Below are 17,473 nucleotides of genomic sequence, written 5' to 3'. Positions count from 1 at the left end.
CCGCAGATTTCCATAGGGCATATGGCAATGGAGCTGGGGATGAAGGGAGTCACAGGCTTTGGGGAAGTGATGTCATTTCATGTCTGTGTTCGGTGCACGTGATGTCACATGCACGTCGTAGGGGTGTATTTAGGTCACGTGCCTAGGGCAGCACCGGACTTAAATACACACCTGGGCACAGGCCTATAAAAACAGGAGGAAGGAAGTTGGGCATTGTAAGGGCATGGACGGACAGGATAGGCGGATTACAGAGTATGGTGAAAATCCGACTGTTATATGCAAAGAATGTGTGGATATCTTCCCAAGCTGAATATAACTATTAAGGATGGCTGTGGCCCCCCCATAATACACACCCATGGGTGGGAACGGAGGATCACAGGACACATCTGGTGGAGAGTTAATAGTTTCTTATAGAGGCACCTCTTGATGCACATGCAACAGTTGTTGGATCTGCAGCCTCTAGATACACCGCAGAGAGAAACAACAAGTATTCCTACTTCACAATGAAATGTCACAGGACATTAACAGAAATGTGCCCAAGGGCCTTAACGTGAAGGTGTAATGCGTTGTTTCATCACACTCCTAAGTACAGCCCCCATGTTAACGTCTGAAATTTTATGTGAATTAAAGAAAGTCATTGCACATGATCATAAGTACAAATGCCTGTATGCAAGGGCCCTAAAAACTGCACTAAATTACAGGAGTAGCTATTGCAGTTTTATTCACTATGCTGCTATCTCCAATGACTTCAAACCTTTTTGCTTTTAAAATGAATCTGATACACATTCAGTGTCGAGTTTAAAGGGGTGGTTCAACTTCAGGTTAACTTAGTATCTTATAGAATTGCCTATTCTTGGCTACTTTTCAACTGGTCTTCATTCACTGACACCGGTAGCCAAAAATGTTATTGTTACTTTTTATTACTTAGCTTTTATTTAGGCCCTGTCTATGCTTGTTGTTGTCTCTCTTTCAAACCACTGCCTGGTTGCTTGGATCCTAGCCACCAGATTAGCTTTTTGTTCAGCAGCTAATAATTAAAAAGAAAAAAACCCAAAAAAGGAAGACCAATTGCAAATTGTCTCAGAACAGCACTCTCTATATCAAACTAAAGGCTAAGTTTTAATTTAAAGGTGAACACCCCTTTAAGATGCTATGTGCTATATTATATATGCATTTAAAATGTATATATGAACAAGTAAGGAACCTGGAATGCTCTGGAGTCTGGACCAAGGATTTTCCAGATTAGGGGTCTTTCCATAATATGGAAAAACAAAAACATTCAAAAACAACAATATGAATGTTTTAACAATAAGAACTGTGACTAGTTCTCTAGGGAAAGTGACATCCCCATATTTAAGAACCTTCTGCGAATGGGTTAGATTAATAGATCCTGTATCAGGATTCACTATGTCGAACTAATATTCACAAATGGTTCCAGTTCCTTCCCTTAGATACACCATAAAGCAAGGCATCACCCCTCAGATTACTCTTCTGGGAAATCCAGCAAGAAGGGCTATAGCCATTTTATTCAGATACAACTGGTATAGCCTAGGACACTGTGTCTAAATGATTTGTTTGCCTAGAACGTCTGAATGGTGGATCTTTGCAATGACACATGTAAGTGGGGAGATGCCCTGCTGCTTGCCCCCAGTTGAGGAACACACAACACCCCTCATAGCCAATAGCAGCAGTTTGGGGGGGGGGGGCACTGCAGTGAGTCGCGGAAATAACCTCAGTTTAGCCAAGCAAAATATCTGCGGCCTTCCCTAAGCAGGCTGTAAGGGAGGCTCAGATGCGCACACACCCAGCTGTCAGTCGCTATAGATACGGTGTCTATGTGCGTGTTCCCTAATGGAGCCTGCGCTGCTTCTATTGCCCTCCTCTCCTGCTGAGCCTTCCACTTCTATGGAATGTTTGTGCAGGCAGAGTGACTGGCATTAGGGGGGCTGCTGCACTGCCACTCACCTCACCCAGTCTTCTTACCGAATCCACCGAGGCCTCAGGCACCAAAGCAGCGAAAGGCGTCCGGAAACCGACATTACAGGGATTCCCCTTCCGGGGTCACAGACTTCCATCACAATGCTGATAGGAAGTCCCGCCCCCGGGTGCGGGAATCTATGTTTGGAGCTGAGCTTCTTGTTCCTTTCGAGGAGCGGCTCGGCAGTGGGCATGCCCTAGTAATGTTAATAAAGAAAGAAAGCCATTCACAAATTGCCCCAGAGGCTGGCTATAAAAAAAGAGAAAGTTAAAACAGTAGGGATTATTTGTATACAGTGTTACTACTGAGATGTATCTATATTACATTAAAAAACATAGTCTGTGAAAATGAAATGTTGGGTATTATTGGTAGAGATTTGGCATGTTTTTTTTACTGGTGCATACACATCACTATAAAAAGGTAAACAGCCCCAATACAGGAATGTGTTGAGCTTTGTAGCACTATAAAAGGTGGCCATATAGGTACATTTGGCAACCTAAGGTGGGCGATATCGCTCTAATTAAGTGGTATCAGGAAAATTGAAAAGGTGCACATATGTGCCGTCCAACCAAGGACCACTTTAATGAACCGTTGCGGTCCCCAATCCTATGGGAAATCAAAACAGCCCAACCGATATGTCGGTTGGGTATGCACGTCCCATATAAGCTGCCAAATAGGTCTAAAAGCCTTGAATCCGCAGCTGAAATCTGCCCATGTATGGCCACCTCTACTTTATAGGGCTAGGGAGATTATACAAAATTCAGGGGCCCATTTATCAAATTACGATTGCATATTTTTTGTGACTTCTTTTTTAATTTGCACAACTTTTTCGTACTTTGAGACAAAAAGCGCAACAATTTGTGCGACAAAATCGTATTTGTTGCGCCGAGTATGAAAGTTTTGGATTCATTCAAGCTTCGGTATTGTGACTTTCCTTTGGCTAAGTTGGAGCTGCAGAGTGCCATTGAGTCCTATGGGAGACTTTCCTTGGGCCAGGTTGGAGCTGCAGAGTGCCATTGAGTCCTATGGGAGACTTTCCTTGGGCCGGGTTGGAGCTGCAGAGTGCCATTGAGTCCTATGGGAGACTTTCCTTGGGCCGGGTTGGAGCTGCAGAGTGCCATTGAGCCCTATGGGAGACTTTCCTTGGGCCGGGTTGGAGCTGCAGAGTGCCATTGAGCCCTATGGGAGACTTTCCTTGGGCCAGGTTGGAGCTGCAGAGTGCCATTGAGTCCTATGGGAGACTTTCCTTGGGCCGGGTTGGAGCTGCAGAGTGCCATTGAGCCCTATGGGAGACTTTCCTTGGGCCAGGTTGGAGCTGCAGAGTGCCATTGAGCCCTATGGGAGACTTTCCTTGGGCCAGGTTGGAGCTGCAGAGTGCCATTGAGTCCTATGGGAGACTTTCCTTGGGCCAGGTTGGAGCTGCAGAGTGCCATTGAGCCCTATGGGAGACTTTCCTTGGGCCAGGTTGGAGCTGCAGAGTGCCATTGAGTCCTATGGGAGATTTTCCTTGGGCCAGGTTGGAGCTGCAGAGTGATATTGAGTCCTATGGGGGCTTCCAAAATCATGCACAGAAGGATCAAAGTCAGAAAGGTTTACGATCGTTTGAATACGAAAATTTTGTGACTTTCGGATCGCCAATACAATATTATGATGACTAATACGAATTTTTCGTAAGCATTTTCATGATATTTGCGATCATCAGAAATTATCGTGTATAATCCGAATTTTACCCATTTCGGGGTTCAAACTCGTACTTTGATGAATCAGCCCCTCAGCTCCCATTGGAGCTTACAATCTTTAGTACTGTGCATATTTTTTGTGACTTCTTTTTTAATTTGCACAACTTTTTCGTACTTTGAGACAAAAAGCGCAACAATTTGTGCGACAAAATCGTATTTGTTGCGCCGAGTATGAAAGTTTTGGATTCATTCAAGCTTCGGTATTGTGACTTTCCTTTGGCTAAGTTGGAGCTGCAGAGTGCCATTGAGTCCTATGGGAGACTTTCCTTGGGCCGGGTTGGAGCTGCAGAGTGCCATTGAGTCCTATGGGAGACTTTCCTTGGGCCGGGTTGGAGCTGCAGAGTGCCATTGAGCCCTATGGGAGACTTTCCTTGGGCCAGGTTGGAGCTGCAGAGTGCCATTGAGCCCTATGGGAGACTTTCCTTGGGCCAGGTTGGAGCTGCAGAGTGCCATTGAGCCCTATGGGAGACTTTCCTTGGGCCAGGTTGGAGCTGCAGAGTGCCATTGAGTCCTATGGGAGATTTTCCTTGGGCCAGGTTGGAGCTGCAGAGTGCCATTGAGTCCTATGGGAGATTTTCCTTGGGCCAGGTTGGAGCTGCAGAGTGATATTGAGTCCTATGGGGGCTTCCAAAATCATGCACAGAAGGATCAAAGTCAGAAAGGTTTACGATCGTTTGAATACGAAAATTTTGTGACTTTCGGATCGCCAATACAATATTATGATGACTAATACGAATTTTTCGTAAGCATTTTCATGATATTTGCGATCATCAGAAATTATCGTGTATAATCCGAATTTTACCCATTTCGGGGTTCAAACTCGTACTTTGATGAATCAGCCCCTCAGCTCCCATTGGAGCTTACAATCTAAGGTCCTATAAATTCACACACAATGGTCAATTTTATCAGGAGCCTGTTAACCTGGAGGGTAGGAAGAAACTCAGTGGAGAGAGTCTTGCCTGAAATACCTAAGAACTCCAGTGCACTACTGCTTATCTCACAAGATTGTATTAATATATGCAATTTCAATGGCTAGAATATAATTACCCTCAAAAATTGGTTGGGCCATGGAGCACTAAAGGTGGCCATACGTATCGATTTTTGATCTTTCGTGCAACCATTGGTCGCACAAAAGATAGTTCCCTCCCTCCACAAATGTTCAGGGCTGAATCTTCAGATATGGTGGTAGAAAAAATTCTACCTCCTTCTGCCGATTCAGCCCTGAATGTAGATTTTGCTTGAGCACCTTCGATGGCACCCAATCTAAATCTTTTAACCCACCCCATCGACAAGACAACTGATGTCCGCAGCCTTTTGCGATATCTGTCGCCTCGTCGAGCAGCCATGCACGAATATTGTACAAAACAATGTTTCATACAACAATGTTTGCGTGTATGGCCAGCTTAAGTCTTAAAGCATCATTTGTTCCACCACAGAGGGCTACTGCCTCGCAGTGCTATGATTATGCTATCACACAGAACTGGTGTGGTGCTTGTAAAATATTCCATTAAACAGTACAAAATTATACTGCTTGGTCAGTATTTTTGTACATTTGGGACTATTTTGGAGGTGCTGAGCAGATCGGTATAGAGATATGCAACTAAACTGGTAAAAGCATGGAAGATTTAAACTATGAGGAAAGACTGACTGGCTTGCGTTGTTTTCTCAGGAGAAAAGGTGCTTGTGAGGGGATGGGGCTACCCTTTACAAGCACATTAGAGGATATTATAGACAGATAGAGGGGAATCTTTCTTCCCATCGGAAAGATCAATGTACCAATTTACCCCTTTAGACTTGAGGAACTGATCTTTCATTTGAAGCAGGGTATGTGGTTCTTCATGGTAAGGGCAGTTGTAGAATGCCCTGCTGAGTGATGTTGTGATGAAAGATTCTATTACAGCCTTTATCAGCAAGCATGGTATCCAAGGTTATTGTGATACTACAATCTACAGTTAATATAGATATTGGTATATATAGTTTATATATGTGAATGTATAAATAGGTTGCTATGAGTTTGTGTGTATATGTGATATGGGGTTCCTTTATAGGGGTTGAACTTGATAGACTTTCCAACCAACTTAAATATGTAACTATTTAACCAGACAGCCTGTGGGGAAAACCAGGCTAACTGGTTCAAAACTCGACAGGTGACAACACTATGATGTGTGTGTATGAGAGAGTGATTTGGTTTTTCACTAGTGTAGTTAAGAAAAGCTACATTTGCTTATTTCTTTGAGTGTGATTCTCAAAACCCCTGAAGAAGTCAAAAGTTTTTTTCGAACACATTGGATATATCAATATCATAAGGAGCCTGTAGCTGTTCAGCACATTAAAAGCACCAATAGCAAGTTCTAGGACCTTGTAGTGCTGATTTTAAGCAACTGTATAAAAGGATTTTTTTTTGGCTCAATGACACCCCACAGTACTACCACTTTAATAGAGTTATGTATTAAAAAGTGCAGCATATACTGGTCAGTTGCTTAAAGGAGAAGGAAAGGTAAAAACTAAGTAAGCTTTATCAGAAAGGACTATGTAAATACACCCATAAACACTTAAAGAAACGCTGCACAAGAAAATATTTCTTGTCTCTTTTTTTTTTCTGTGCCAGAGTCTGTGCAGCTCTCCCCTCTCCTGCTCCCCTTCAAGAATGCTAAGAACTCACTCCCCCGCCCACTTAGGAATGTGTGATCTGAGCCATTCAGCAGGAAGCTTCCCCATAGTCTAAAGGTGGCCATACACGCACCGATATTATCGTACGAAACCTCGTTTCGTACGATAATCGGTGCGTGTATGGCATGTCAGCGAGCCGACCGATATCGCAGGAAGCTGCTGAAATCGGTCGGCTCGCCGATCGGCCAAGTTAGAAAATTTTGATCGGGCGCCATAGAAGGCGCCTGACCAAAATTCTCCCTTCAGAGCTGAATCGGCAGAAGGAGGTAGAAATCCTATTGTTTCTACCTCCTTACCTGCCGATTCAGCCCTGAATGGTGTGTGGCGGATCTGACGATGTTTCGTGCGACCGACGGTCGTACGAAACATCGTGAGATCGCCACGTGTATGGCCAGCTTTACAAACTGCATATACAGCAGTCTAGGTCTTTAGTCTTACAAACTGCATGTAAAGCAGTCTTGGTGCAGGAGTGAGGCATTATGGGAATTTTCATTTCAGAGCTCAGCGTTTTTTTCCTATGAAGCTTCTGATCATCTGAACAGGAGAAATATGGGGAGACTTAAGGGCACTATTGAGAGAACTGAAGGTATGCCTGCAGTTTGAGATGAACTCTTTACTGGCCTTTCCTTCTCCTTTAAGTGCAAACCTTGCAACTTTGACTACGTTATGTCTTAGGTGCTAATGTTACTGACTGCCCTGGGAAATTTCCAGTGCATACCAACAACATACAGCCTAGAGGCTTAAAGAAAAAATCTTTTATACAGCTTTGGTCCCCTAAAGAGAATCCTCAATCTCAATCCTCCCGTACTGCATCACCACCACACCCCAATATGACCCTGCTCCTGGGCCTTATAGTAGGAGCGCTGCAACAGGGTTGGCTGATGCCATATCTTGCTGCAATGACTTCCTCTCCTAGGCTCTCTGTTGGCAATCACCAACCAGGAGCGCATGCAATTCAAATCAGGACTAGATCATCTTCAACTGCGTATGCTCATGGTCACCAGAAAGGAAGAGGAAGTCAGGTGGCCAGAGCTGGTGGCTGCCAATACTGCTGTTCTACTTTGCCTTTTGTTATGCGTTATATGGGAATGAAGCCATATTGGGGAATCAGTTGTGCATTTCAGGAGGGATGAGGGAGGACTCTGCATGTGACTGAGGTTGTGTAAATGGGTTTCTTTCTGCAACCCAAAAATGGGTCCCATGCTGTCTCGATAACCCCCTTAATGTTAAATTACTTCTTTCAATAAAATATAGAAATAATAGCGAGGTGCATAACTGGTTCTAAATTAATTTTTGGGCTGCAATCCTGCAAACCTGATTCTGCAACTTAAAGGAGAACTACACCCCCCCGGCTATAAAAGCCCCCTTAACTGGCCTACCTTGACCCCCCTCACCTCTCCCTTATCTCAGTCTGTAACTTTAAAAACTGCCCTATCGCAAACCCCAAACTAAAAGAGCAGCGCAGCAGGATACCTGGGCGACATCTTCCCTTCAAGTGAACATTCTTTGGGTCTCTCCACCGACACGGACCCTGCTTGTGCATGTGCAGTTTAAGCTGATTTCCTACTTGGCCCAACTTGCGTGTTCAAGCAGGGTCCGTGTTGGCGGAGAGAACTGAAGAATGTTCACTCAAAGGGAAGATGTACATGCAGGTGAGTGACCCTTTCTCCTTCTTTTGCTGTGATCCCATGCGCAGTAGAATAAAAAAAATTAAAAAAAAACTTTTTTTGTTAAAGTGCCCGGATCCTACTTCTGCCAAACAATTTCTTCATTTTAGGTAATTTTGGAGAATTTGGGGTCTTTTCAGCTGTAGGATTAAAATGCATTGGATAAAAGACTGGGAGCACAGATGACCAGGTGATGGGGTCCTAAAAATGTCTACCTTTTCTTGCAAAGAAAAAAATATAACATAACACTTCAACATAGTTTCAGCTTTCTTTACTATTAACAAAGTCAAGCATCATACTAGTCAGGTGGCCACCCCACGCAACCACAACAGGCCAACCCATGAACATTCTATTAAGTTAGCCTAGCCCAAATTCATTTTCCCGCGCCCTTAAACACCTCCTCCTTATTATAGACTCACGCCCCTTATCATAAATCCACGCCCCCAATGCCACTCAGCTTTAGTGGTACGTGCGCATTGACACAGCACTCATGGCAAAACAAAGCCGAACCACCTGCTTCGGCGTTAATATCAATTCTAGAGGGGAGCATCCAAAAAAAGGCTTCCACAATATATCTTCATTCGCACGTCTACAATGAATCCTACTATCTAAGCGTCATTCTTTATTCGTATATTAAACTGTGGTTGCTCAATTCATCCCTAACGCTATGGTAATAGATAAGCAATTGGCGAATTAGTCAGCGTCCTCCCGTGGGTGAGGCAAATAATGGTACATTCCACAAAGTACGACGTGCAGAAACGAACGCGCCTCACCTCGGCCAGTTGCGGGAGTGTGGCACTGGAAGGTTTGGCCCGCCCACGTCAACTCGGATTGGCCCCTGAATACAAGCAGGCGTGGGCGGCATAGGGAAACTATTATTGCTATTGGACGGTGAGGTGGAGTGTCTAAGGGCGGATGAAGCCGAACTGGGTGGCAGGTGGTGAGGGCAGTGCTGCTCCAGCCCAGATGTAACTTACAGTGTGTTTGATGGGTCCTGAAGAAGGAAACTTTTTGCTGTAGCCGAACGCTATTTTAGGCATTAAAATAAATACTGGCATTATTAGAGATTATCGGATGTTGCTTCTGCAGGAGAAAACACTTGGAGGTAAGATGCTGATGCTGTAGGGTGCATGTGTAAGTTGCTATTTTTTTAGGCTGCTGCATAACTTGACAGAACTGAACGCGAATATTATTATTAATTTTATTTATACGGTCGTTCACGTTAGTCCCTTCCCCACTGGAGCCAAGGATCTAAGTTCCCTATTATATTTTCGTTCATTTTGATTAATGAGTATATTAGATTGTAAGCTCTATAGAGCAGGCTGCTATTTACCTCCTGTATGCTCAGTATTTGTATGTTTGATATATTCCCTTTGATTGTACCAGTGAAATATGTTGGTGCTTTATGAAGAGCTTATATAGTGAATAATGTTCTCTCTGTTGTAAAATATAAGGATATAATAAGACACTGAGGCGCAGCATGACCATATAAAGGCACAAGGTCAAAGACTGAGCGCTTTTGTACAGGCCATAAAACTGTGCAGTGATTATAACCAATGACAGCACTGAGCACCATTTATATGGATATAATTTACAGGATATACAGGAAATATGATAACTGCTGGGTAATGCTGTCAGGCTGCTGACAGCTGTCAAGTTGTTGGAGTTGAGCAAGTGGGCAGCTGCAGGCTGGATAGTCCATCAGTTTAATGTATGTGTTCACAATGAGATATGCCATTATTATGCTGGCATTGGTGTTACATTTTTGTTCTTGTTTGGTCCATTCTGTGTGTGTGCTCAGTACGTGTGCGGCCCCGGTGCCGTGGAATGCAGGCTTACACCTGATAAGGGAAATAAAAGCCGAGCAGAAATGAGGATCTGCTGTGTCTCCCATCTCACTGAATAACAGGATGGCTTAAGGCAGGGCAATGGCATAGAATGTAAGCTATGTGAGTAGAGCTATATGTGATTAGCGTTACACTGTAGTTTAATAATAGCTTTTCTGTGAATTATGCTTTTTGGCAGCTTTATCACTATACGAGTTTCTACTTTTAAACATGGGTTTCCACAAATGAACTGCCATTATGTTCATTTCTGATTTGTCTGGCTATTGTGAGAGTCAGAACTAGGGATGCACCGAACCTGTTTTTTTTGGGTTTGGACGAACCCCCGAATCCACCCTAATTGATTTGGCCCGAATACCAAGCTGAATCATAATTGGCATATGCTAATTTACGCTAATTAGGATTCAGATTCGGTTCAGCCAGAATCATGGATTCGGCCGAAACCTGGCCAAATACTGAAGCGAATCCTGGATTCGGTGCATCCCTAGTCAGAACAGAACTATGATCCAGGCCCCGACTGGCAATCTGTGGATTCTGGCAAATGCCAGAGGGGCTGTAAGATGCTATAGAAGGTCACTATTTAGTGGGCCTATAGGGGTGCTGTTTGGGCCTCTGTGTACTTGTAATGCCAGGGCCTATTTTGAATCTTAGTCTTGGCCTGCTATGATCACATAGCAACATAATTGATTTGATTTGAGAAAAGACCAACGTCCATCAAGTTCAACTCCCTAGTGAAGATATATGCACATACTTATACAGACCTAGCTATACACTTATATAAATTCCTATACTAACTGTAACTCTTACAATCACAATAGCCTTGGATATTATCCTTGTTAAAGAAATCATTCAAGCCCCTCTTATAGGCATTAATAGAATCTGCCAACACATCATCACCTGACAGAGGTGTTAGGCTATGGTGCCAAAACTAAGGGGCACATTTACTTACTCACGAACCGGCTGAATGTGTCCGATTGCGTTTTTTTCGTAATGATCGATATTTGGCGATTTTTTCGGAAAATTATCGCAACTTTTTCGTAGCCATTCCGAAAGTTGCGCAAAATGTTGCGATTTTTTCGTGGCGTTCGGATTCATTCAAGCTTCAGTATGGTGACTTTTCTTGGGCCAGGTTGGAGCTGCAGGGTGCCATTGAGTCCTATGGGAGGCTTCCAAAATCATGCTAAGTCTGAAAGTTTCGGCCGCCACTTACGAGCGCTCAATACGAAAAAGTCGCGACAAGATACGAGCGAATCGTAATGGCTACGAAAAACTCGCGTTTTTTCGCGAAAATCGTATTGGTAACGAAAAAGTCGCGACAATTTCCGAAAAGTTGTAAAGGCGCCGAAAAAATCGCAAAAAATACGAAAAAGACACAAAATGTTCGTTTTCCAATCGGAATTTTTCCAATTCGGATTGGAATTCGTGTCTTAGTAAATCAGCCCCTTAGTGTCACTGTGGCCCAAACATACCTGATAGGTTAGGGCTGTTCCTGCCACAGACCTGCAGGGCTGAGCTGCCATATGAGCAATAGGCTGTATGCAAGATGACTCACACTGAGTGTCAAGTGACTTAAATATACAATTACTGTTTCATATTCATAATCCTTTAAGTGCCAGCAGAATTGCATATTTAAGTTACGCTCTGTGCCAGACGGTTTTCAAAATGTTTTGCTCTCATTTTATGGGTATTTACTGGGAGTGGGGTGTTAGTTAAGGTAGGAAACCTATATTTTGTTGTTTTCAGGAGAACGCGTTCTTTTTAAATATGCCTTTTTGTGTATTTCCACTTCTGTAACAAGATTTAGAGCTCTAAATAAAAAAAAAAAATATATAGGGATTTATACCAGAAAAATATTTTATTTTATCGGAAAAAACTCAACTAATGTGGAAAGCCTCATACTGTATCTCGAACATGCCAATACCAGATATATATATAGTTTTATGAAGATTTCTGACTTCTACAGGACAAAAACTCCCAGAACTACAGAATTTTCAAAGCATTACAGCAGAATATGGCATACTTTAGATTTTAAAGCTAAAAATCCTGTAACATTAGGTTTACCACAGAAAACCATATCTTTTATTAAAAGTACACATTCAGCTGTATCCAAAATGGCTAACCATGTCTTTCGACTTCTAAGTATCAAACAGCAAGGCTTTTCTGAAGTTCGCAGTATCTATAAAAATGTATGAAAATTCTAAAGCTTCTAACTTTAAGCATTGTATCTCCCACATAACATGAGGTACCAAGAAAAAACATCTGAAACATATGAAAAGCCAAGTGTCCACTGAACAGTGTGAAGCCCATTGTGCATAGGATCACCAAAGTGCATTCATATTTCATGGCATATATTTCTGCTACCAAAAAATACACCCACCTGATTTATGTGTGGGGAAAGTGGCAATCAGTAAGCTGACCCCAGGAAACCTAATTTAGCATCTAGGCACCTGAGGGCTGGCCCCTTAAAGCTGAAGCCCTAGGCACCACCCCTCAAGATCAAGTGCATATATGGTAAATAAGGCCGTGGCTGGGCCACCGAGGTAACTCTGTCTGTAATACTTTTATTCTTCCTTTTTTTTTTTTTTTTTTTTTTTGTAGCTGGAAAAGATAGAACATCATCCATGCACAAGATGGCTGCGCTAATGACTGGATAGATCAGACAAAAGTCTCCTGTTTTGTTTACAGCAGTGGCAGCAATAGACTATCCAGATGCAGGTCAGCCACTGACTAACGCACATTGCGCTGCTCCTAAAATGCCACTGTGCGTGTGACAGCGGCTAACCAGCATCTAGGAATAACTTGGCTTGTGGGCTTTCACTCCGCCAGGGCCCGCATCTTTGAAGAGGTAACATTGATTTCATCTCTCCACAACGGCAATCAAACGAGCAATGGCATCTATTTCCAGCAAATGTCTATATGTCCCCTATTACACTTAGCACTGTCTGCATCTTACTGTTGTCAGAGTGGGCCCTCATGGTCTGGTTCTCTGACAGGCCCTAAGAGGCCCAATCTGAAAAAATAAAGTATTATTTATATACTGTACATACAGTAGATCATTTTAAGCTGTTTCAAATTCTTTATTTCAAAAAGTTTTTATTTCTTTATTTGTCTTCTCTGCAGGGCAAATAGTAGGTAGTGGTGCTGTTGTGCTGCAGTCATAGCAAAGTGTTTGCTGCCCATGACAAAATGACAGATGCTGTTTTTTAGCTGCAATAAAGTTTGAATAGCATATGTCCATGAAATTGCAGCCCTGTTTTTATTTTCTAACATGACTGAAACTTACCTGGTGGCTAGGGCCTTATACCTTCCTTTAAAACACTAAATTTATACTGTCTAGTTTATACAAACTAAGTTTACTGACAAACAGAGCCTTGTGTAGGCTTCCAGCCCCCGTAGGAGCTGCCAAATAGCCCCCAATTAACTTTTTTCATATTTGTGTTGCCCCTCAACACTTTTTTTTTGTGGCTAACTAGTGACCCTATCTAGTGACAAGCATCCTGCTGCAAATACCTTGCTGCATGTGCTTTAAAACCACCCAGTGGGTGAGGCTCAGCCTTAAGGGTATTCCATATAAATGGGCATTTTTGGAGTGAACCTGGGCTTCCTTCCCAGAATTCCTTTTGCTTTATCAGTCACAGAAGTTTAATTTTCTCTGTGTCTTTCCCAAGCATGCCCACCTGGGCAAGAGCACATGTTCTTCCATAGTAGAATAGATAGATTCCCCAATCCTGGCCTATTTGTGATACTTGTGCTGGCCCAGATATGCACCTAGAATTTCATCAGAAGGGGCAAGAATTATATCTTTCAAAAGTAGCCCCATACTAGTCACTGCTTTTACTTCCCTTTGTAACAAAGCAGTGATTTGTGGCTGTGGATGACCAAAGCCCAGGGGGTAGCAAGTGCAAGAGGGTGCTAAGGGACGCAAAAGTGTACTTCTTAGTGTTCATTTAACAGGACTTGTTGATTTCTGCACAAAACACCAGATTGAAAATCCTGTGCTTCATGCAAAGCGCAGCATCAGGGGCCACAACCCAGCCCTGTATTTACTGCCTTTGGGCAGGCGTAAGTGCAATGCCCCAGTGTGGGCTGTATCTTCTTGCATGCAAATGACACACAAGTTAGGGATGGGAGAGAAGGATTCCTACATTACTCCACCCTCGTCCTCCAATTTTTTTCATTTTGAGTAGCCAAACACAGGGTGTGCTAGATTTAAAGAGTAGTCCCCAGGTCTCTGCACTCCAAAATTGAACTTAACCAGGCACTTGGATTGGGACGAAACCGAATCCAGCTAAAAAATGCTCAGATTCAGCACAAAACCAAACTGAACCTTGAGTTTGGTGCATCCCTAGACTGTATACCCCTAGTCAGCATGTGCTGAACATACATATTTTCTATAAAACGCAGACAGAAAAGATGCTTCTTTATCAACCAGAATCACATAAAACTACTGAGTAAGTCTAAGACCTTTGGCCTACATTTACTTTGGGCAAAGTAGGAAAAAAAACACTGGTGTAATCTGGCAAGTCGAACCCCCACCCCCCCTACAAAAAAAAAATCCTTATACTCAGACCTACCAGCAATAAAAACAGTGCTAAAACAAAATGGTTGAGTTGCAGGTGAGTAGAATCTGAAGGTGCAAAAATACTGGCTGATACAAGGCCAGAACTAGGCAGAAGAGACATATGCCTAAGGAACAAAGCTGGGAGGGGGTGCTAGGCCAACTCGTTCGGCTTAGCACTGGGTGGATGTACTGATTAGACCTGCACAGGTCTTTTAGCATCCATAATGATTTTTTGCTAAAACAAAACCAAAATGATTGTAAAATAAGTACATTAGAACCCTTATTTTATGTTCACCTGAGGGCCAAGTCAAAGTTCCATTAATATGTAAAATCCAATAGTCTCAGTTTTTGGCACTGCAAAAAAAAACTGTCATTTTCAGGAAGACATAACATTAGACAGTGGCTAGATCAGGGGTGCCCAGACTTTTGACTCCACCCCGCGTACGTATGTGACAGTGTACGTACGCATACCGAATACATGTGCGGAACCGCCACACTTCCCGGCTTCAACATGGTCCACAAGAAATCCTCGGGGGATTGACTGGTGGACCGCGATCAATGTTTTGGCCACCCCTGGGCTAGATCAGGCCCCTCTCCGATTCATATTCCAGCCTCAATCACATCAAAAAAATAAATGAAGACCAACTGCAAACTGTCTCAGTAAATGTCTACTTATACTACCCCTATAAATAGACCTGATGATTTACTTAATGCAGCCAAACACAGGCCAATCTGGCTGATCACTGGGCTGAAAGGAGAGGGTATGATGGGCCACATGTGATAAGGCCACTTTTCTGTTCAGATCGTTTACGCAGAGCTGCATCTCTTTCACTGCCAAATCACCATGCACTGGCCAACATGGTGCATCAGCAGATAAAAGTTTTAAACCTGCCCCATCACTAAACTGTACCTATAATCCTTGGAGTAGGGTTTCCACTAGCAATGAGTGAAATTTTTCACCAGGCATGGATTTGTAGCAAAATTACACATTGGTGAATTTTTTCACATAACTTTGGTGCCATGACAGATCCGCTCATCACTAGTTGCCACTTGTCCGGTTGAGCCAGACAGCTCAGTTTTTGCAAGGGCTGTCCAGGTCAAAACTGCATGCCCACTTTTCCAAATCTGGACAGGACTCTATAGTGAATGATGTGCCAATCAGCCACTCATGGATAACTGCATCCTAGTCATGCCCCTGGTGTCTTGAGCCCGCCCTCCAAACATCACCAGCCCCAGACATCACACATTTATCAAGTTCTTCTAGGCTGGGCCAACCCTGGGTGCACCAGAAGATCCTCTGGTAGGCCAGTCCGACCCTGGTTCTTGTTCATGTTTTCCACTTTCTCACTTAAAATGAAGGAATTTCATGTTGAAGAAAATGTTACATTTATTTAAATATTCTCCAAATAGGTCAAGCACTGCATGAGTAAAAAAACAAGTACAAAGGAATTTATAAAAATGTTCCCTTTCCAACTCTGGGGGAGGAAGCACAAATAAAAACCCACTGCCTTCTTATTAATGCCCATCTGTACGTCTCTGCTGTTCTTCAGGGCCAGCCTGGTTTATCCTGTTCCACTTCTATAGACAGATCTCATTCCAAATCCACAGGATCTCTCAGTGGGAAAACTTCACAAACTATATCTTTTTTTTTTAATTATTAGACAAGGCACTAGCCTGGGAAGTCCAATGGCAAAGCTTTTAGTACATGGAGAATATTCCCTTTATACATAAAAGTTAATTAATATATTTTATAATACAAAAATATAAACAATATATACACCTTTATAATATAATGGCATTACAGAAAGGTCTCATATATATATATATATATATAGTTCATGGTTTATATGTTTCTGTAAAATGAGGGAGAGATCTTGGTTACGCTGGATATTGCTTTATTCTTTAAGTCCAGGACGTCTCTCGTGATGATAGCACTGTTAATAGGAAAGAAAAGGTATAAATAAATGGGTGTAACAGAGTTTCCTCTAGATCATTTGAATTCTGCACATAAAGACATTGGAATATACCAGGCAATAAAGAAGTGCATAGATTTCAGGGCTCATGCTTCATTCCTGTCCTACTGCTACTAGTGACAAAATATAGAGAGGTTGGTAACTTTCAGGCACTCAATGGGGTAATTTATACACTGGGCCTGATATTAAAGGGGTGGTTTACATTTAAACTAACTTTAACTGTGGCCAATCTAAGCTACTTTTAAATGGTTCTTTATAATTTATCTCTATAATTTTTTATAGTTTTTGAATTATTTGCTTTTTTCTTCTGCCTCTTTCCAGCTTTCAAATAGGGGTCACAGACTATTCAGCTCCTCTCTTAAGCTGGCCATACACACACCGATAATTGGCATACCAACTTGCCGTACATGCACCGAATATTGTATGAAACGAGGTTTCGTACGATATTTGGTGCATGTATGGCAAGTCGGCAAGTCGACCGATATCACAGGAAGCTGCTGATATCGGTCAGCTCGCTGATCGGGCCAGTTAAAAGATTTTGATCGGGAGCCATAGAAGGCGCCTGACCAAAATCTGCCTTCAGCGCTGAATCGGCAGAAGGAGGTAGAAATCCTATTGTTTCTACATCCTTATCTGCTGTTTCAGCCCTGAACGGTTTGTGGCTGATTGTATGATCTTTCGTGCGACCAAAAGATCGCAAATCGCCACGTGTGTGGCCACCTTTATTCATATTCCAGTCTCTCATTTAAACCACTCCCTGGTTGCTTGGGTAATTTAGACCCTAGCAACCAAATAGCTGCTGAAATGCCAAACTGGAGAGCTGCTGAACAAAAAGCTTAATAATAAAAAATGAAAACCAATTGCTAATCGTCTCAGAAAATCACTCTCTAAGTCATAATATGAGTTAATTAAGGCAAACAACACCATTAAGGGCAGTTATACTGCTGATCTGATACCTGCCAAAGTGTGGTGTCACAGGATTGGTCCTTTTGATCACATTTGGTTAAGGACAATATTTTCTCCCTGAGTGTAAGTTTGAAA

At 42.7% G+C, this 17,473-nt stretch overlaps 2 protein-coding genes, 1 long non-coding RNA gene and 1 other non-coding gene across 11 annotated transcripts in view; 2 read left to right on the top strand and 2 right to left on the bottom strand.

Annotated features, from left to right (window-relative positions):
* The window catches only part of phrf1 (PHD and ring finger domains 1), a 42,774-nt gene extending 40,658 nt beyond the window's left edge, over positions 1–2,116 (bottom strand). For 2 of the 4 annotated variants that reach the window (XM_004913679.4, XM_004913680.4), the window contains exon 1: positions 1,966–2,115. The gene's annotated coding sequence lies outside the window, so the exon portion shown is untranslated. Of the gene's footprint in view, positions 1–1,965 lie in introns of all 4 variants that reach the window. The other 2 variants (XM_004913677.4, XM_004913676.4) reach the window with 2 other exon arrangements.
* A 6,729-nt stretch (positions 2,117–8,845) lies between these two features.
* LOC116410352 lies at positions 8,846–13,140 on the top strand. Its single transcript, XR_004222317.1, has 2 exons — positions 8,846–9,159; positions 12,497–13,140. It is a non-coding gene; the product is annotated as an uncharacterized LOC116410352 (long non-coding RNA).
* Positions 12,603–12,693, top strand: mir210 (microRNA mir-210). The gene has a single exon (NR_049608.1). It is a non-coding gene; the product is annotated as a microRNA mir-210 (primary transcript).
* Positions 13,141–15,828: 2,688 nt separating the features above from the next.
* The window catches only part of rassf7 (Ras association (RalGDS/AF-6) domain family (N-terminal) member 7), a 49,334-nt gene continuing 47,689 nt past the window's right edge, over positions 15,829–17,473 (bottom strand). For 4 of the 5 annotated variants that reach the window (XM_012961110.3, XM_031900081.1, XM_012961112.3 and 1 more), the window contains one exon: positions 15,829–16,393. In XM_012961110.3, coding sequence (XP_012816564.2) covers positions 16,362–16,393 — 32 coding nt within the window. In that variant the 3' untranslated portion in view covers positions 15,829–16,361. 5 annotated transcript variants of the gene reach the window in all.

The sequence above is a fragment of the Xenopus tropicalis genome, chromosome 4, assembly GCF_000004195.4.
Source record: "Xenopus tropicalis strain Nigerian chromosome 4, UCB_Xtro_10.0, whole genome shotgun sequence".
Taxonomy (NCBI): Eukaryota; Metazoa; Chordata; class Amphibia; order Anura; family Pipidae; genus Xenopus; species Xenopus tropicalis.
This window is presented reverse-complemented; position numbering and strand designations above follow the sequence as displayed.